Raw genomic sequence first — 22,285 nt, 5'->3', positions numbered from 1 at the left:
AAGGGGTTTCTCTGTTGTAAATGTTTGCCACAAACAGACAAATTACCTAATCTGTCAGATATGTTGCTACGGATGAAATGAGAGCTGAAATACTCGCTGCATGAAAATAGCTCCTCGTGTTTCTGCACTTTGGTTTAAATGTTTGTTTGCCTGATGTTGTTTTATTACACACATCATAAAGTGCTGTTGAGATATTATTGTCATTTCCTCCCACCCCCATATTTTTTTTATGTAATTTTTTTTTTTTCAAATAGTGCCTGCTCAGAGATACTTCAGTAGCACTCTGTGGTGTATTTTTGTTACTGGCATATTATTTACAGTTAAGGCCAAAATTATTCATACTCATGACAAAATGAAGTTTAATCTTTTCATTTAGCCTTCATGTTATCTATCTATCTATCTATCTATCTATCTATCTATCTATCTATCTATCTATCTATCTATCTATCTATCTATCTATCTATCTATGGATTTTGCTAAATCCATAGATAAATCCATAAATAGCTAACCAAACTATCTAGAGAGCTATGCCCCCTAGCTATTACATCCCCCTAGCTAGTACATCCAACCACTAATTAGTGGTTGGATGTACTATTCTGATCTCAAATGTCATCAGCTATAAGTTAAAATAATAATTAACAGAAATAAAGACTTGAGTCTGTGTGTATTCAATCTATACAATGTATTCCACTTAATGAGTTGAGTAGCTCAATGTAAAGGATGTACATGCACACATGCATAGTGTGTATTTCTATCTTCAGAAGGACATTGAATCGCTTCAATTCGTTTTTCAATAAATTGACCCTAACCCCATATTCAGTTCACACCTTAAGCCAAACCCAACCCCAAACCAGCACTTCTTCTTATGGGCCTTGGGCTTTGAGGCCCATAAGGTGCAGTAGGTCCTCACAACGTAAGTATTTGTTGGAAAAATTGGCCTTACAAGGTGAGAAACACACACATACACGAGCACACAAGCCTAAGCCCAGAGTCGCTTGCAACAAAATCCATTCATATTGGATGATTTACTGTATTGTGCTCAGCGTGCTTGCTTCTGGGAACAGAAGTGGTCATGCACTTTCACAGAAGGTGTGAAATATCTGGAAATTGGCTGCCTCACTGAGCTACAAAAAGCCTTGAAATAGCTTGTAGAGTTTCTTTTTTTCTCTTTTGGTCCCATTGATTTCCAACAAGGGAAGGTCAGCAACAGAAAGACACTGCACAGTCCTTATTCAATGTATAAAGACAGAACAGGAAGAGCCTAGAGACTTACATTTCAGTAGACATAGATTTTACAGTTCAAGTAACTCAGATTATTACATTAAGGTTAATTGCTGGATGGTCATATCACAATTTTCCACATAGTTTTGTTGGTTTCCATGAAACATTTGCATGTTCGCCTTTCAGTCCTATAATTATGAGTCTAAGTTGCTTTAAAAGGGAAATCTAACTCAACGTCTCTGAAATGTACCATCTGAAGCCAAAACCAAACACACATTAGCACAAAAACCTCAAGAATTTTGACATTGTCTGATGATTTGGAGTTCTTTGGGGTCATGTGACCCAAGTTATTCTGGAGTCAACCTGAGGTCATCAGGGGTTTCCATACCTGATAATCCGGAAGACTTGGTTCGACTTTAGTCCAAAACTGTAACTTTGTTACATTTTCACCTGTCGCGGTTTGATAAACAAACTCAAAGCCTTTGAAAACCCTGTTCGACTCTCTCGCCTGTGGTGGCGCTGCTGCACCAGGAGCCACTGAAGGGAAACGACACGAAAACCTCTGAAGAAGACACTGAGCGCAACTTCGTTCTTCACAAAATGCAAACGAAAATAGACGGGCGTCAGATTTTAGTGGTTATAGGATTCCTCGAGCTGCACACGCACGTTTGTTTTTATTTACCCAGAATGCCCTGCTGTAGTTCGCTTCCTACAGGTTGGAGAAGGTTCCGGTACACTTTGCATTCATATTTGCATTTAAACCACACCACAGTTCAGCTTATCCGAACTGAGATAAGTTTATAGGTGGACCAGAGTTCGTTAGCTTATTTTGGTCAGAGGTCAGTTGCTCACTCACACCTCCGCAAACGAACTGATGGTCATTAAAACGGACTAAACAACACTGGTGTGAATGCATCCTTAGGCTATTTGCAAAGATCTTTAGGTACAAAACTGCAGCTACGAGTCTCACTGTATGTTGCGTTCAAGACTTCCCTCAGTGAAAACCTAATGTCCACATTAGGCAGGAGCTAAGAGTGTGGCAATAAAAAAAAATAAAATAAAAAAAATCTCTGCCCAGCGCAGAGTTCAGACAGTTTGAGGTCTGTCCGTCCGCTAAATTAGCTGGTGAAGCCGGTCCACTCTCCACGCGCATCCTCCGGGACCACACATGCACACTCCCAGTATCTCTCCTCCTCCCACTCTCTCTCCCTCGCTCTCGCTTTTCTCTTTCTCTCTCAACACACACACACACACATACGGACTCTCTCATATAGGAGGATCCCGGTAGAGAGCCGGAGATTGCACATCCGAGCGAGCACCGAGGCGCACTACTTCTTTAACTTCCTCCTCCTACACTCACACACACACACACACACACCTCAGCATCAACAGGAACCTACAAACAAAAACGGGCCAGCTCCAGCTTCAGCCTCCTCCAGACACTGACACACTGCTCATCATCTGTTTCACTCCGGAAATCCTGCGGATTTTTTATTTTTATTTTTTACCTTCATCTTTTTCTCAGAGGATCAATTAAGGCGCACGTACATTAGGCGGTGCTGCACGGGAAATTTAAAGCGACGGTGTGTTTTAGTGTGCTTTGTAGTGTGTGTGTTTGCGTGTGTGTGTGTGTGTGTGTGTGTGTGTGTGTGTGTGTGTGGGCGCTGCAGTGTTCACCTGCATCCTCGGACTTGGAACGGAGCAACAGCCGCCGCCGGCGCATCAGTGAGGTAAGAGATGCGACCACCTCCGTTTACCCGCATCATCCCTTCACCGTTCAGCTCGGGCATTTGTTTTATTCCTTATTCCTGCAGCGGGGAGTCTTTTTTTTCTTTCTTTTTGCGTGAAATATAATATTGGAATTCAGTTTGATTTCCATGCTTGTCTGAAGGCAAACCGACGCAAAGTCTGCGCAGAATCTGGAATCATTTTGGCGCGATAGTTACTTTTTTTTTTTTAAGTGAATTATTGGTTGATTTTTTTTTCTATTTCCTGTCCTGCCCAGTTTCAGCTCCTCCACGCTCTCACCTTGTCTGTGTGCCCTGTGGAAGCCACGGCTGTTACATAAAACTTACATTTATCTTCTGTTCTTCCTTTCCATCCATCCTCTCTTCATCGTCTTCCTCTTTGGCCTGAATTGTGAGGGGGAAACTCACAGATATGATCAAAATTTGCAGGATACACTTATAAAATAAACTGTTAGAATTTACCCCTTCATTGAATTTGACTTCAACCGATTTTTCAGAAGGGACCCCTAAATCTACTTACTCAACAAATTAATTACATTCTTTTGACATCATTTGCTCAAATTCTTTAAATTAATCAAATCTTTTCTAATCATTCTAGCATCAACTGACTTTAGAGTCAACAAGCAAACAGCTATCTGTTACTTTATACTGGAATAATCAAATTGAATTACAATACTTTGCAACAATGCACTAAACAATGAAACAATGTACATGACTAAATCCAGAACCATCTCCCTAAATATGATATAATTCAAAAATAGCTCATATTTTCTGTTGGCTTTAACTGTAAAAGATTTCAACTAGTTGTTTTGTTTTTTGAGTAAATCCTTCATTGAGCATAGTATTTAAAGGGTTTGAACCATTTGTATTCTGAGGTCCAAATAAAAAAAAAAATGCAAACCTTGTGGATCATCAACAAATTTTTAAGAAACAAGGAAGTAGCTGTGTGTCTGTGTGTGTGCACTGAAAAAAAGAGGAAGGTGCTCAACTAAAAGAAACTTGTCAAATTTATTTAAGCTTGCTTAGCTTAATAAATGTAATACTTCACATATTTACTTGGATGAGTGTAATTTGATTACTTGCAACAAATTAACTCAAACTTTTTTAAGTTGGATCGCCAGTTGTCTTTTTTCAGTGTGTTTAATCGTCCTTTGGGAAATGCCTTTAGATGTTTGTGAATGCAAAAAACTTTATTTGACTTAAAATTAACTCTAGTTTAGTTTTACAGTGTAACTGCTGTAGGTTTATCATGATTTAATGGCTAGAAAAGAGACACTAAATCCCAGCCACAGCTGTCTCTCCTGCTCAAAGCGAGAGAACAGGGAAGTTTGTGTCAATAAAATTCCTTTGAATTTTGCCGCCTTTCCATGGATTTTTTCCTGACTCCAGAGACGTAAGGTGTAGTCACTGTGGCAGAAATTTTGCTTGTATTGCTTAAAATCATGCTTACAAAAAAGATCTGTGTGTCAAAGGTGAAAGACGTCTTTATACCCAAAGTACTTTGTGGATAAAAGTCAAGATTAACAAAAATTTTTATTGAACTAAGTTGTCTGTTTCAACTTTCGTGTTAAAAAAGACCAAGACACAATTGGTTTGTGGTTAAATCATAAAACTGTACTGAAATGGTTGTTCTTACAAATTAAATTTGAGAACAACTTCTTAAACCTAACATGTAGGGTTGTAACAATCCCTAAAACTCAGAAGACAAGACAAGACATTGAGTTCACGAGACCGAGACGATTCAGGATGACTTTCTTTTTCTGATTTCTTTAGATCTCTTCACACCTTAGGACAGCGCTTCAACTTTTCATGTTCTGCAGTACAACTTTTACCATTTCCCTGTTGCTATTGATAGGGTGCGCTGTGATTGTGATGTATCTCAGCATACCCCTAGTGATGCTTTCTGCCTCTTTCAGCATCTGAGCAACTTGCAGTGCCTACATTTTGATCGTGTCTTGTCTGTCAGTCCGTTGACATTTTATCGTCTCTATCGGAAACTTAGAATGATGCCAAACAAATGACTTGTTCCTTGTTGCTAGTTATAACTCCTACTAAAACCCCTACTAAAACGTTAGCAGGCAAAGCCATCCTGACCACAACTAGCTAGTGCACACGAGACACTTGTACAAGATCTTGTACGAGCACATCTTGTTATACCTCTATCAGTCTTATAAAAAAACACAGCTAAAATGTGTTGTTCATCGACACCAACTTCATTAAGTTTATGAAGCACAGCAAATATAAGCTAATGCTAATTTTAGCTAAATTTGACTGTAGCATTAGCTCTGTTACAAAACTAGCTAAAGCTTGATAAAAACTTAACATAGAAACCTTCTCAGCCATAAGTCTTATGACAGTTCTTAACTTATACTATGAATATTTTTTAATGATATGAGCCATAAATATATCAGGCTTGACATTTACTTATAGACTATGTATACAGAAAATTACTTTGAGTCATCAGCTATCAAAGTGTACAAAATGTCAATCTGGTGGGGAAATGAACATGGTTGGTACTAAACATCCCTTGGCAGATGGCTCCATTTCTGATCATAAAAACTCAGTTGCGCAGTGACACGGGTTGAAATGAAAAAGAGCCCATTTTTGAGCACTGTATGCTTATTTTGTCACCGTTTGCTGTAACATTTCCATTTTTTAATAGTTTGGTAACATTGTACTTTTTGGGGTTCAATTTGAAGTTGTAATTTTGTTTCTTTGTTGTAGTCTTTAATACTTCTAAAAAAAATCTGCTTCTTGTATTATTTTATTACTGCATTGAAGTATATACGGTCTATTTGAAGTTGTTTTGTTACACCATAAGTATTTAATGTATTTATGAAAGTTTTATTACACCGTAGGCATTTTGGGTCTTTTGGAAGATGCTTTGTTATTTAGTAGGTGTTTCAGGTTCTTCTGAAAATGTTTAATTACCTTGTAGACACTCAGGGTTCTCATGAAGGTTTTGTTACATTGCAGGAAGGATCTTTTAGTTGTGGTATTAGTAGCAGGTAATTATTTTGTCTTTGTTAGGGTTGTTTTATAGCACTTTATATTTAGCTAGCAACTTTACAAGTTTGCTCAGCTTTACTGAAGCTCTTTTGTTGTGCCTGTTGTTTTACATCTGTCCATGGTTCTTTCCACTTAAGATATGGTTGTTCTACATTTTAACAAGGTTTGTCCTTTTGCTACAGTTTTCTGTCATCATCACCATTTTACATTTGTGTTCATTCAATTGATTTTTTTCTTAGCTAGCCGCATTGACTGACTCTTGGTCTGCTGTCCCCTGTATGTGTACTGGGACCTAGCATACACACATCATTCCATCCAGGCTAATTCCATATCGATTAGACTCTATTGACTGGATATGTCTGAATGCAGACTGGTGTGATATCATCTGTTTTGGTTTTCAGGCGCTCGGTTCTCACCAAAGAGCTGAATAGATGAGCTGGCTTTAAAAGCTCAAACACCGTTTCTAAGCGTCAAGAAGTTTTAGCCCTTCAAATCATCTCCTTGCCAGTTTAATGAAGAGAAACATCGTCTTTTTTTCTCCGTTTTCACTCTCCGCTGGTCAGAAGAGCTCTGCCTCTTCCTTTCTATTTTTAGCCTCTATTTACAATGCAGTAGCTATAGAAGCAAGAATATCTGCTCACTCTGATCCAGTCTTCTGTCTTTTACATCTTATTATTGTTCCATATTCTTTATTTTATCTTCCCTTCTTCACTCAGACTCAGAGTTTTTCTGCTTTTTCCTCTTTTTGTTCCCTGGTACATCCCTCAGAGAACATGTTAAACCCTGGCAACACACATATCCCCACACACACGCACACACACACGCACACATACAGTAAAAAGGAGTGCTGGGAAGTTGGTAGAGTAGAGGGGAGTAAAGGTTAATCTCTGGATGCTCTGACCCAAATCACTATCTGACCTACATATCACCCCCAAAACAACCACCCCACTGTGCCCTCCTATCTGACACCCAAACTCAGATTATTGCTTTTAAAGCAACACATGCACTAATACAGACACAAGCTATACCACACTTAAACCAAACAAAAACAGGTCTAAGAGACCAAAAAAAGGAGGTTTATTAAAGAGATTGCAACAAACTAGTGAAAAGTCCAAGTTAAAGTTGCACTTCAGATATTCATTTGGTTTCTGTGACTGCTGAGATCTTGCCCACAGACTCATATTTATAGTACTTATTTTGTTCTGATTGATTCACAGGTGTAAAATTTCACACCACAGTCCAATGTTTAGTGACATTGCACCAATTTGCAAACTATTTACATATTGTTTTTGAGCATTCTTGAATGATGTCTTTGTCTCATATTCCTCCCACAGGGATGCCATTATTTATCTCCTTAAGGCCTCACTGCCTAATAAATGTTAAAGACTTAAGGAACCCTGTGCAATCAAAAATTCTATATATTTTAAAAGAATTTTAAGTTGTGCAGTAAATGTGCATGGATAAATTCGCAGGTGATTGGACTGTGAAGATTTTCAGCTTAATAGTTATATTAGGTAAAATAACTGCAATATGATGTTAATAGTATCCATGCTTCCGTCAAACTGTGCAGTGATGTATCTTCCATGTTAATACCCTGTACAGGACTCCGTTTTGTTATTATCCATCCATGTCCATAGGCTAAGCCACATTTTCCACATCCAATTATCAGAAAGACTTTTTGAGTGATGCTCTTTGCTGAACTCCATCTGCTCTTTGATACATAAATCACTTCATCCTCCAATCATCCGTCTTATTTCTGTGACTCGTGTGTATGTGCCTTTGTGGGGCCTTAACAAAAAGGTGCTTTTCTAATACACATATAAAATCGACCTCCTCCTGGCAACCTTCCCAGTTCTCTTCGCTTTCAACTGGATGCTAGACTCATAAGCCTCTTCTATACAAAACTGCCATCAAAGAGCAGGAGTGGGTGCTAGACCACTGCCATGTTTTCTTATGGTCTGACATAAGATGATTCACGTTTCTATACAACCTAGACTTATAGACTGCATCGAAGGCATCAGACCACTGGCAAAATTGAGGTTGGTGCCAGAGGACCACTTTGAAGAAGTGTGGTTGTAAAAAGTCCAGCAAGGGGAATCAGGTTTTCCACCGTAGCAGTTACACTACCTGTTCCTTCTTGGCTCTATTAAAGAACAGGTATGAATTTCCACAGCCAGATAATAGGTTTTGTGCTACACTATTGCATGAGTAGCTGTGTTTCCATTGACCATAAAATTGTGCAATGGAAACTCGCAGATTTTGCAAAAAGCTCTCATTTTTGAATGAAAAGATTTTGCACTAAGATGAGGTGGTTTTTGTGGCAGCTGGTGATCGAAATGTGATCAACAACCAAATGTTGCTACTGGCAGAAAAAACGAAGGAGATGACAGGAAGATGACAGTAGGAGGACAATCGTGTGGCATGTTTTTTAAAACAAACTTATTCAGGTGTGATTTTAATTGCGTCGCTACTTTAACGGAAACACTGCAATTGCGAAATTGAGGTTTTTTTCGACATTAGCGGAACATCGACAAAGTTTAGCACACATTTGTAATGGAAACACAGCCACTGAGAACACATTCGGAAGTCCCAGTTTCGGGCACAATTTATATATTTAACTCTACAGTCTCATGGAAGTGCTATAATGGCTTGACTAAGAAGAGACGAAGAGAAAAGGAACCAAAAAAGAAAAAAAATACTATGGACCCCAAGGTATTCATAGGTGATAGGGAACATATATGGTGATCGCTAAAATCCATAAATAATTGAGACCCTGTCTAACAACATTAATAATTGGCTGTTTCAATAGTTCAGACACCAAATACTATAGAAACTGGTAAAAAGCATACCATCATCTGATTCCGGTCATCAGTCGATTCTTTGGGTGCCTCCAATCCTTTCTTCATGCTGGGAAAACAGGAACCAAAGATTTTGAAATGTATTAGTATTGGACTGGATTTTCCCAGATGGCATCGCAGACGTTTAACTTCAGTACAGTTGGAAAACCTTTGCAGAGGACAGTTTGCTGATCAGATTAGGGTATTTCCTATTACTGATAATCTTTTTAAATCCCACAACTGAAAAGTTTCGACCGTTCCACAAAGACCTCTCTAAACAAATCTTACACTAACTTTATAAAGTCGCTGGTAACGGTGATCATTACAAGCAACTGGCTGGACCTCACTGAAAGAGAAGGTGGAGAGGCTACTAATGCATAGAGTAATGGATTAACTGTTTCAAATGTGTGCAAATGCACAGAGAGCACTTAGTGAGAGGGCATTTGTAGAAGACAGCAGGAGACAGACGGACATCGGAAATCTGAGCGCAGTGAAAGGTACAAAGTGAGTCTGCAGCTGAAAGGAAAGCTGAATCGACTAATTATTTGGTCTTAAGCTTTACGGCATATGACGACACTAAATCAATGGCCCAGCAACAATCTTTTCTTTATTAGCATTGTGTTGTGTTTGAGGTAGTTCAGAACATGAATATAGGCAAATTTACACGGCAGGGTTTTCAGTGACTCGGCAAGTAATCTGACACGGCAAGGGAGAAAGGACAATAGAAAAGAAAAAAATACAACAAAACAAATGCGTGAGTCTATTGCTAGCAGGAGAAATGACTCGTTTTGCCAAAGCCAAAATAGAAATCCTACAACTGCTAAAATCTGACGCTACTCCATTTTTTTCACATTTTATGAAGAAGAAAGTTGCGCTCACTGTCTTCTTCAGAGGCTTTTCTGTTTCCTTCCATGATTATTGGTGCAGCGCCACCACAAGCGAGTGGCTGAACAGGCTTTTCAAAGTGTTTAGTTCATTTGACACAGTGCAGTGTGAAAACGAACCGCAACAGCTGAACATGTAACAAAATTGCAGTTTTGAACCCCAATTTTGAATCGAACTGAGTCTACCAGACAATCGGGCATAAAAACACTCCTAATGTGCACACTGCTAACCTGGGACTACTAATGATATGCTAAAATCACAGTGCCATCACATGGCCTGGCATGACAACTGTTCCAAGGAGTCTAAGCCCCGCCATCTGAATGTGGAACTTTTTCCCAGTCAGCATCTGAAACTGCAGGAAGTTTCCAGGCAGCGGTCTCGTGTAAACCTAGCCTCAGAATCTACTGTGATTTCAGTGACAGGAACACGTGGGCAACCTGCAATGCAGCTAAAAATGTAGCAGAAAGTAGAAAAAAGAGAGCTTTTAGATGCATATGGCAAATAAATATTTGCCAGAAAGGAAATAGGAGGTAAAGTGCTAACAGAAGTATGAAAGAGAAAATGATCGATGGAGTCAGACAAAAGAAAACATCCAGTCCTGCTGCCGTCTCCGGAGGATGCAGCTGAAATCTGATCTAAGGCAGGAAGTGGCCATCACTCTACCTCCCTGACTGCCGAACACTAGAAGGAGACACACACATCACGGTGTAATATTGCACCTGATGTTTTCCTCTTATTAACTAAAGGACACATGCGACTGGCCTATTAATTAACTGCTGTTTTAATCTCTTTTAGTCGCAGTCCAGCCTCTGTTAAAACCCCCCCCCCCCCCCTCCTGTTTAATTGGATTTTACAACAATGTGCAAAAAAAGGGATCATCATTCTCTTTTAGGTAATAAGTAGTCACTCTTTCATTTTATAGAACAGGAGTCACAGTTATAGCTCTGGGCTTTTTGCAGCAGTCGGCAGCGACAATAAAAGTTTTTATGTAGAGCAAATGAAAATAAGAATAATGGGAGAAAATCCATGGATTTGTAGAAAAAAAAGGAAAAAAAATGTTCAGCACATTTGTAAATATGCAAAGCAGTCATCCTCCAAGTGATGGCTCAGCGTTTTAGAAGTGAGGTTCTGCTAAAAAAAAAAAAGAAAAGTCGGTAATATCTTACCAGATAACTATTTATGTTTTTATTTGGTGTTAAAACAGACCAGAGGCCTAAACTGAGAGAAGTTCAAAACAATTTCAATATTGATTTATTGTTGTTATGATAAATACTGATTAATGATGTTTAAAAAAAAAATGTAAATACATTTAATACAAATCTCACTTCCCTATATAACTGGCATCCAAAAGAGAAGTATTACAAACTAAGTTCTGTATTTGTGTTTATGATTGCTGTGCCATGCAGTCACACCCAAACAGTTCCCTGAAAAGAAGTATTAAATATTTTTTATCATCATTTTTATTGTTATCACTAAATAAAACTTTTAAGTCCATAACACCCACCCCAAGATTAAGATGGAAAAAAAATGGAGCAGTTTTGAAACCATATATTTTTAAAACCAGTCATGTTGACTTTCTATTACTGGAAGGAAGTTTATATTTTCTTATCAGATTTTTTATTGGATTTTGTAGTTCTTTTCGGTCCAGATTAAGAGGGAATGCGTTGGAAGAGGTAGGATGTGGCTGCTGAAGGTGTTCAGCACTTGACTCCCACTCGGAGGTTTGGGGTTTGAGTCCCACTGGAGACCTTCTATTTTTAGGTTTTGACTATGCCAGAGGTTTTGTGTGGGAGGAGCTAAGCGGGCAGCAGGACATTTATCCTCCGCATTTTTAGTTGCTTTTGTCTTTACCAGAGTTCTGCCTCAGCTTTAACATGGACTCAAATGAATGATAAAAACAATGAATTTAAAGATGAAAAATATGAACTATGAAAGTTTTTTTTTTAAATCACACTTCCCATTCAGTGAAATTGAGGGTAAATCCAAAGCTGCTATGCTCTGCCTCCGCATTCACTAAATCCTCAATTACATAAATTACAAGGCATAAAAAGTTGTTTTTTTTCTGTGCTGAAGCATCTCAGTTTTTAGTGCATATGACTTCCCCTATCATCTGAAGCTCGCATAAATATGGATGTGCATATTGTTACACAAGTATAAGGAGAAAGACAAGAGGGGCACAGTGTTACTGGGACAGTTTAATGGCTACAGAATGTGGGTGTGGAGTGAGAACAGAAGTCAGGAAAAAAAAAACAGCGGAAGAGGATGAAGGCCAGATTATTGTGAGGAGATAACCACAGCCATGTTTGGCAATCTTGAGTTTTCTGGCATGCTGTTAATATTTGTTTTATTAGTTTTTGATGTTCAGATTCATGTATGCTATAATCTTAAAAATGAGATATTGTATATACTTTATAGTGTCATTTTATAGCACAATAGAGTAATTATGTTATCTTCAGTTGTTATAAAAATCCAGTACATATCAAAAATAACAAAAGAAATTTGTCTTTGCAGTTTAGCGCCTGGAAATTGGCCCCTATCTCTTTAAGAAGCATCTCACTATCTGGGAGCTGACAGAGTTTCATTTCATTTCATTTCATTTCGTTTATTTGTAGCTAAACAATAAAGGGTTTTTTTATCACTGCACAGAAAAAATTCCTTGTATTTATGTTTCAATTATCATCAATATCGACTGATATGAAATGCTTAAATTGCTTTTTTTGGGGGGTTTTTTGCCTTGTCACCCAGGCCTACAGAACGCTTTAATGGTTTGGAAATTATTACGTTTTGAAACCTTGGTATACACTGCAGTGGAAAAGTATTTGCTGTCTTAAAAAATTTATTTGATTTTAGATTTTTTTTTTTTTGTGACACATTGAAATCTTTTAGATCGTTAAGCAAATATAATACCTGACATAAGTAACCTGAGGAAATACAAAATTCTGTTTTTAATTTATGTCAGTTGATTTAAGTTATCAAAAGACACATCAATGTAACATTACCAGCACCATATCATATAAAATATGGTATGATTCTGTACTATACCATACCACGCCACGCTGCGCTACGCACCATATCTCGTTACTAGTAACTTGACTTCAAAGTAGACAACAATTTAAATCAATTATTGGCTTACATGTTATTGTATGCTGATTTGATTAAAAAAAATTGTCTATTAAAGAATCAAATCTAGCCACCAGATGTTCTGTTTGCCTTTCACTCGTTTTTCTTGCCTCAGTAATCTCTCCAGTCTCAGTGGATGTAAAGGTGAGAGGAAGATTCGGTCACACAAAGACTTCCATGGGAATTGGGACAGTGCAAAAGTACAGGCTGTTCTTTTTCTTCTTTCTGGCAGGAAAATCCAAATGTTTTCCAGTTTCTCTCTCTATGTCTTCTACTAATCTACTTTACCATGATTAACCCTGATAGAAAGAAATGAAAAGTGTTTTTACATATAAAAAAGAAAAGAAAATTTGAACAAGATTACTAAAAAAAATGGATTTTATTTTCCATTTTTTAGAGGATACAAATACATCCTATGGAGTAGCAATTGTAACTGCTCAGCAACAAGCCAGTTGTTCTTTGTTGTGCTCTTGCCGCAGGGCACTGATGTATGGAGTCGGCTTTCTGTTTGAACAGTGTGCTATATAAATATAACTCTGGTCTCATCTCTATATGCGCAGGTAGAACAACCCTATATCAAGCTGCAGCCATGGATGAGATGGACCTGCCCCAGATGAAGAAGGAGGTGGAGAGCCTCAAATACCAGCTGGCCTTCAAACGAGAGAAATCCTCCAAAACGGTCACAGAGTGAGTATATAGGCCTCAGCTGTAAACCCTTACAGAGAAATGTCTGCAAGGTCTGACTGCACCATACAGTATTCATACCTGTTGTACGTCATACAAATGCCATATCATGTTATACCATACCGCACCACAACATAATATCCCATTCTATACCATCATACCATACCATACCACACCATGACATACTGGGAATACAAAAATGTTTTTCATTTCTTTCTTTCTACAAAGTTTGGTCAAGTGGATTGAGGATGGCGTTCCCGAGGATCCCTTTCTAAACCCAGAGCTGATGAAGAACAACCCATGGGTGGAGAAAGGCAAATGCATCCTCCTCTAGGGAGACGAAGCATCCATCCTCCCAGGACCTCCCGTATCAACAGTAACCCTACAGATGATCCCTGAAGCTGACCCGGACTGTGAGGGCAGTGGCCGGACAGCGCCCAACGTGACCTCACCATGAATGTACTACAGCTGTTACCCCCCACCTCACCCTAGACACAGGCACACACACAACCACAAGGGCACAGAAACACTCACTGACACTCGCACACATCATCGCTCTAAACCTTGTCTGACTCTTTCTCTGCAAGTTTATTCCTGCCACGGCAATCTAGCATTACTATGATATGAGAGCAACAATAATTTCTTGTACTACACTGGTTTGTATGAATATACTGTTGATTATTTATTTATTCTGCTGCCAATTGCAATCTTGTTTTTTTTTTAAGTCCCACTTTAATGCGTTAGTGATGTGTAATACAATGTTGAATCACATTCTCACTGCCAGACTGACTGTAGGTGGAAGAAATGTAAGACTTTCATTATCATTAAAAACATCGTCATATTTACTTACTTTTAACTAAAATGAAAGATTTCCCAAGTAAAGAGGTTAGTAAAAGAAATAAAACTTACTAAAACAGAGAATTCACCAATAACAATGCTTAACAGTGAGTAAGTAACTCCTTCAATACAAACATTTGCTTTTACTGTGTAATTGACATAGATGTACATAAAATACTGATGTTAAGAACAGCAGAGAAAGATCTTGTAAATCTTAACAGCTTAGCTAAACATTATCTGTTAGCAAACAGTTCAATTTAGGTCCAATCCATGCTAACAAAATAGTCTCCAGAATGGAGCATGCAGGTGGACATGTTGAATGACCCTTTTCAAAGTTTGGAATAAAAAAAGTCTGTTTTGAGTATACTTGATGATGAACTGGTAGCCCACTTTGTGCAGATTGCTTTCCAAGTAAGACCAACAAATCAGCCATTATCATGGGTTTTTGCTTCAGTTTGTTCTCCCTCTGCCACCATAAAATTCAACTGCAAGCTAGAAATTGAAACCATTAACTGTCTGCATGCTAGCGCTATGTTAGGCGTAATGTTAGTCTTTTAAAATAATTGGCACCTACTGGTATGCCATTGGTAATTAAACTTTTCACTAGATTTGTAAAAATTTGTTTGGTTAATTGTATTTGAGACACTCTTGTTTTCTTTCCAGACTGATGGATGTTAGCAACATTTTGTTTTGCTTTTTGAGTTCTTTCAGCCTAATTCATGTTGTCAGAAAGGCACTACAGAAGTGATTTCTTAATGCTACAGATCGTTCAGTCATCACGCCTAGGGGTGAAATGAAGAAAAAAATATCTACTTCAAAAAATATCCATAGAGGTGTGGTTTGAGTTTTCAGTATAAAAGCTAATTTAATTTATTAGCTGTCCAGTCCTTACAAAATGTAACAGTGAAGCATACTGAAATACAACAAAATGTCTCTGGGTTTAACTCTGCTAGCATATTAACAAAGTTAGCGTAGCATAAACGTGAAAGTCATGAAGTATGGCTTCTTTAAACAACAAAAAAGAATGAACTTTTGGACAAGTGAAATACAATTAAAAAAAATTAAAAAAACACCCCTTACGAATTGTGAAAAGAAGTTTTGTCATAGCATTATATTTAGACGCCTCACAGAGTAGCCCCTTTGCTGCAGCACTCACAGTAACATTGTTTTTTCTGGTCACCAAATTATTCACCTGCCACACTGAAAACACAAGAGCAAAAGGAGTCAAATGATTGGATCTAAGGTAGCTGCCTGGACTGGGGCAGAGGGTGAATAATCCACTGCTTTGTACAGGGGCTACAAAACATTTTTACAATTAGTTAGGCTGCCCAAAATGTATTTCATAAACATAATGAAAACATTTGTCATCAATATCATATAGAAACACAGCAATCAATGTAAATGTAGCTAGCAGCAGCCTGCTGCTTGCTAAGTGTGCTGCTACATGTCCAAGTAGCTAATGTTTTCCTGTGGTGTAAAAATCTGACTGACAAGAAATCACTTTAGTTGTAACACTCTCCTACTGAATGTGGCTACTACAACTGATTGAAGAATACCTCCGTGAGTATACTTAGCAATGTTTGTGCAGACTACGCTAGCACCCAAGCTGCTTCCAAAACTAGCTTCCTGTAATGTATGACTGCTGCCCTTTTCAGATTATAAAAAACTTCATTTCAAGGACAATCATCATATTGAGATTTAGCTTGAATGTCATGATGTCGGTAGTTCTCCAAGCGTAGTCATAGCAAAGTGAAACTCTGGGTCTCTGGGGTGGGTTTAGGTTTCTGCTCCCTCTCATCCTGAACCACAGCCCCTAAAGACCACGCACAACCGTGGAGACCAACACAAGAAACCTTTCACACGCATCCCTCCTCACATGTATAGACGGACCCCTTTAACTTATTAACTTATTTATTTATTTATTGAAGAGAACTTTCCTTAACCTTGAGCTTTTTTAAATAGTCGCAACCTTTCCTCTTTCTGTCCTCCTCAAAAAAAAAAAAACAAATAAAAAAAATAAAAGAAAATCACAACAACAAAAAAGCTCCACCTTGCCAGATCACCATCTACTACTGCCTTGTACACAGTTTCCTTAAAACGAGAATGTAAATATGTGGCATGAGGTTCCGACATCACTGCTGACCTCAGAGGTGGCCTGTGAGTGCATGTGACTGCAATCTTATGTTTATGTGTGCATACTTTCAGAAACAAATCTGGACAAGAGGCTCCCATGTGGGCTGCGAAGCGCAAATGCAGCTGCATCGCACACGCACGCACACGCATGGGAGGCTGAACAGATCAGCAACAACACACACACACACACACACACAAATGCACGCTACTCAGTGAGAATGTGTACCAAGGGAGGCTTGGCAAGGACAACGGAGTCTGGACGCGACTTGGGACAGCAGAGCTTCACATCTTCTATGTACTGTAGTAAATCAGATACAGTTTGTGTTTCAGCGGCTGCTCCTGGGAGTTTTACTCTTGAATTATATTTTAACTTTTATTTATTATTATTATTATTATTTTTTGCTATCATCAAGAGTTGCTAAGTAAGTTTAGTCTACCCATGGGCTGTGAAAACATGTTTTACAGTCCAAAAAAAACTTAAAAATAACCAGTTGTGTTCAAAGTGACAGGCCTACACAATGCAAGTAATGTCAAAACATAAAAAATGCTATATTTGTTATTCTACAAAAAGTATCAGAAAAGATATGTTTAAGTACTCCAAGGAATTTTGTCTTCTGTAAAATTACCTCTTGATGCAAACTGACTCATGGTCCCTATGCAATAAATAGGCCAACACCGTAATATGAGAAACATTTCCATACCACGACAACACCTACCACGTTTCCATCAATGTTTATTTTTTGAATTCTCATTTTAAAATATCTTATATGACTGAAACAGCAAAATTCTAAATATCTTACTCAATTTCACAAAAAATATTTTTACACTCACCTCAAGCGTCTTTTTGCGACACTTGAGGCGGTTTTTGGCTTTTTTATATAAAAGAGACAATGTGCTGGAGGGAAGACAGAAGAACATTTGCTGATCGTTCTGATGTAGTGAACTTTTACCTCACTTGACTGATCATTTGTTTCTGCTGTCGGAGTTTGCAGTTATTTCTCCAGACATCATGTAACATCGCCGATACCAGGTGACATGACACAACGTTTAGCAACACATTCCTGAAAACCTCTCTATTTTTCTGGGACATGTGGTCAATGCTAGTTCACAACCTCTACTTCCTGTTTGCTACAACCATGTGTAGCGTCAATAATCTAACAAAGTCACTTTTTGCGTAGCCTGGTTGATTCGCTCCAAACCAATAGTAGTAAAAACGCCTATTTTGCTTTTTTTGTGGATTTTTTTGCGATATTTTAAAAAGTTCGCTCAAAAGTCACATGATAATTGAACGGAAACATAGCTACTGTCTGTACCTCATAGATCCAAATAGACTAACTTTGCGTGGGCCTTTGTAATCTCTTAAACACATCATTTTTTTCAACAGTGATATTTGTTTTCTTCCTCCTTACATAAATGCTGCCTCTTTGATGCCATGTTTTCACTCACACAGTTAATGCCCTCAGTAGTTGAACTCCACACAGCTGCTGTTCAAACGGACCGCTTTCAGTGATTCTATTGCACTGAGCCAGCAGCCTGGCTGTTGGGTCTCTTGGTTTCTACTACTATACAACACCTGCTAGTAAACTGTTTGTAATGTGTAAGAGTTTGTGAATCAGTAGTCCAGTGAAAGCAGTCATTGGACTAGTGATTGGAGTAGAAGTGCTGTTACTTTGAACACAACCAAATCCACAAAATGACATCTCAACAAAGATCTAGAACAATGTTCCTACTATGGAAGAGCTTCCTTTCAGCTTCAATTTGCTTCTGGGCTTCAGGGTTGTAGCCTTTGTACCGTCCACCCGAGTCCTACTGATTATGGTCTTCAATTCTGTAATTTAAAATAACTTTAACATTTAAAGGACTGAAACGTGCTCAGTCCTAAGGGGATCACATGGAAAAGCACCAAATTGTCTGGACTAAACCGACAAAAGACGTACATGAGAGGACTCCTGTCTCTGCCTGTCCCTTGTCTGTTTCATGTCCTGCTTCTGTAGCTTTACTTGTTTGGTTTGTTTTTCGATGAGCTAAACTTGGATGTGGATGTCTACTATTACAACATTACGACTGTATAAGACCTTGTCTAGATATTTAGCAACATATTCTATGTGGGAGTGCTTTGGAAAAATTATGCATCAGATCAAAAAGTCCTAGTATAAGAATGACAATGAGCAATAAATTATAGACCGTTTTTTTATTGAATGTTTTACAAAAACATTTACCTTACTGAATAAAGTAGAAGATTTTTAGACAATCTGGTTGTCTTGGCTGTTTTTTTATACTATAATAAATTCCTCTGTTGTAAGAGATCCGCCCGCTGACACAGAGACGGCCCTCAAGAACAAACGAAGTCTGCAAACTGAAGCAGGATTTTTTTTAAGACTTGTTTTCATCTTTCAGCAGGACAAAAGCATTAAACGTTCAATCAGGGTAACAGCGGATTGGTTTAAATTAGAGATGCACGATGTAACGGCATCAACATCAGTATCGGACGATGTTAGTCGTTTTCTTAACATATCAGCATACTTCTGATAAGCAGACCCCGGTCAATATGAACATGGTGGTCATGAAGTAATGTAGATGATGTGGTCGCTTTTACAGTGTCAAAATTGTAGAAAAATATAGGATATCAGTAAATATCGGTCGGCCGAAAGAGCAGTGATAATATCAAACATCAATATTGGCTAAAATTTTTATATCAGTGCATTCTTAGATTAGAGTAGTGCTTATCCGTGTGATGGAATGGCCCACTCAAAGTCCAAAACCAAGTGAGGATTTGTGGCAAGGCTTGAAAATTGATGCTGACAGATTTTCTGCACCCAGTTTGACACAAGCTGAGCCAATTTGTAGAGAAAAATACATGCTGTACTTTTCAGAAATGTTAACGGTATGCACTAGATTGTGTTAGTCTTTCCTGTTTGATCCCGATAAAATACACGGAACTTTGAATTTATGGTGTGACAAAATGTGTTGAACTTTAAGAGGTGTGAGTATCTTTTGCAACCACTGCACCCACACCTCAGATGATGGTCCACGAAAGGGTCACAGACTGTTGGAATCATCGTAAGGAGTGACGGGAAAAAACAAGGCGGCTGAGGAAAATATAGATTTATTGCAACTGATCTGCAAGATTTCCTTATCTGCTGCGGCCATCGTCTGTATTTATAGCGATAAATGTTTAAATGAATGTGTTAACCTTATTTTTACTGTAGTAGATCAAATGTCAACACAAGGAAAGACTGAAAAACAGAATGCTGGGCAGGAGAGCAGGCCACAAAGAAAGAGACAATGCAAACACTTCCTCCACTCTACAGCTTCTACAGATCATGAATAATAGAGAACGAAATATATGGAAGGACTTTTTACCTCCTGTCAGAACTTTTTGGTCTCTATTTCTGTCCGACTGAGGCTTTTTCTATGCCCTGTCCATCCTGACTCCATACTCAGTGTCAGTCCACACAGTGGATTTTAAAATATGAACTGATGTAGCAAAATATAATTACCAGCTTCTGTAAAAAAACTGTGTGTAACAGATTGAAACATGTCATTCATTCCACATTTAATCTTGATGAAGCTCTCTCCCCTTGAACATTCTTCTGAGACGCACCATTGTTCAGGCGAAAGGTCACTGAAAGACAACATAGTTGGCTTGTAATTTAACTGAATTTGACTTTTTTAAGATGCATTTAAACCTCATGTTGCCAACCAGGCTTTCTGCTCCGTTGTGTAAGACCACCTGATACCAAATTTTGCTATTTGTTCAGTAGGTTAAATTTTTTTTAAAGCATATTCATTGTTCTCTGCTTAAAAATTCCAAGTTCATTTTGTCCAACATTAACTACTTTTATTTACAATAAGTTTTTCTCCAGCAACTTCTTAAATGTTAGTGGATCAACTCTCAGAATACAAATAAGCAGCATCTGCTATCAGGTTTCTGCATGCATGTTTAGGTCTACTTCACACTGACTCATGAAACCTGCAGGTGAAGTCTGCTACAGTAGAGTGATTGTACTGGCTTTTTTTTTTTCAAAGCTGAGTCTGGACTGCATTTGCTTAAAACTGCATATGCAAATCTGTGTGAACTCGATGCATTAGCTCAGGTTTTCAGGTTTAAGTCTGACTCCACCGTCTCTCTGCCCGGCTTTCTCACCAAACAGGTTTAAAGAGGTGCAGCAAAAGCTAACGAGGTGGATTAGCAGCACTTCTAACAACTGATGGTGTCATCCATTACATGATGTGTATGTTTTGGGCTGTGGGCTTGTCTGCTTTTGAATTGCAGCCTAGACACATATTTTCAGATTTATTTTTTTTTTCAGAGGTTTTCCCAGTTCTTGTCTTGAGTTTGAATGTATAATTTTGACCTTGTGTGAATTCCTGAAAGTCCATAATAAATTCAAACTTTGAAAGAAATTGATGATTGTATGACCAGTCCAGCCTGAAAATGCAGAGTTCAGATCTGCATTCCCAGACAGTTCAGGGCTCAGAGAGAGAGAGAGTGAGTACATCTGGATGTTTGTATTTGCATCCAAATAATCAACACCATATTGTTTTCATTGCCAGATGAGCGAAGACTGAGAGTACTTTGTCAATCTGATTAGTTCAAGTTTGCTTAAACAAATTTGAACAGGCTGTTCATCCAAATTTCAAACAAATTAGTTTTGAAAGTTCCTGCCCGCGTTTTGAATGGCAGCTAATGACGACAACGCAGAAACGACTGATTTAAAAGAGAGTAAATATACAGCAAAGTGAAGTTTGGGAAAGTTTATATGTTCAAGGCTGTTCAAAGATAAAAACATAACAACAAACAGAAAAAAAATTACATAACAGTGGCAAAATAAAGAGAAACAAAGGAAAGTTGTAATCCAGTCTAAGATTAATCTGTGTTCCAGTTATTATTAGTCAAAACAAATGAATTTTTAGACCTACTTTACTGATAAACACTGTAAAAGGAGACTGCTTATATGTTTTCTAGTGTCTTCTTTCTGACTCCCTCTATCAGGACATACTTGGGAGAATATATGTTACATGAAATATAGATATAAAAAACATTTACAATAAACTGCACAGAAATCCCCTTGTAAGGTCGAAGGAAGACGTCTAGATTCCTGTAAGGTGGGACAGCTGACTCTAACGCAGGATGTGTCTGTCTGCTTTTAATGGGTCAGATCCCCTCAATCCCTTCCACACACACCAACACACACACACTCCCTAAAGCACTCAACCCCCCATCAACCTCAGTGCTAAATCCTAACCCTGATTGTCCCTTTCCCCTAAAATCCTGAAACCATCACATCTCCTACACACACACACACACACGCACACACACACACACACACACACACACCAGATTCATCCTCAGTCCGTTTCCCCATTCTGTCTGCAGTCAGCGCTAATGCATGGGTTAATGGCCCTCTAACCCCCTCTCCACTCTCAGATTACACTCTTGCACACACCCACACACACACACACACAAATGTGTGCACGCGTGGATTTGTGAGTGCACATTCTGGTCCATGAGTAGACGTACACACATAGATGCAAACACACACACACAACGGAGGCACTAATGGCCTGCTGGTGCTCTACACAACCCTTCACGAGTGGATTAGGATTAACAGTCCACCTGCAGTACCCCTACACACACGCGCACACACACGCAAACATACAAAGAATGAAAAATGAGAAGCAATCGCTAATGTAAATTCAGCTGTTAGTAATGATCTCTGTCTCTGCCACACACAACCACACAAACAAAATACATTTCCAGGTGATTTCTCCACAACTGATCAGGGCTGGTGCAGGAACTGGACCGAA

At 38.4% G+C, this 22,285-nt stretch overlaps 1 protein-coding gene across 1 annotated transcript; it reads left to right on the top strand.

The window, feature by feature from the left end:
- Positions 1 to 2,455: 2,455 nt before the first annotated feature.
- LOC106948452 (guanine nucleotide-binding protein G(I)/G(S)/G(O) subunit gamma-13-like) lies at positions 2,456 to 17,016 on the top strand. The gene is made up of 3 exons (XM_015034137.1): positions 2,456 to 2,951; positions 13,381 to 13,507; positions 13,733 to 17,016. The coding sequence occupies exons 2-3, from the start codon at positions 13,410 to 13,412 to the stop codon at positions 13,836 to 13,838; spliced, it is 204 nt and encodes a 67-aa protein (XP_014889623.1). The 5' UTR covers positions 2,456 to 2,951; positions 13,381 to 13,409; the 3' UTR covers positions 13,839 to 17,016.
- Positions 17,017 to 22,285: the final 5,269 nt, after the last annotated feature.

This window comes from Poecilia latipinna, unplaced genomic scaffold, assembly GCF_001443285.1.
Source record: "Poecilia latipinna isolate Pla-1442-1.1 unplaced genomic scaffold, P_latipinna-1.0 Scaffold288, whole genome shotgun sequence".
Taxonomy (NCBI): Eukaryota; Metazoa; Chordata; class Actinopteri; order Cyprinodontiformes; family Poeciliidae; genus Poecilia; species Poecilia latipinna.
Note: the sequence above shows the minus strand (reverse complement) of the source record. Positions and strands in the feature narration are given on the sequence as shown.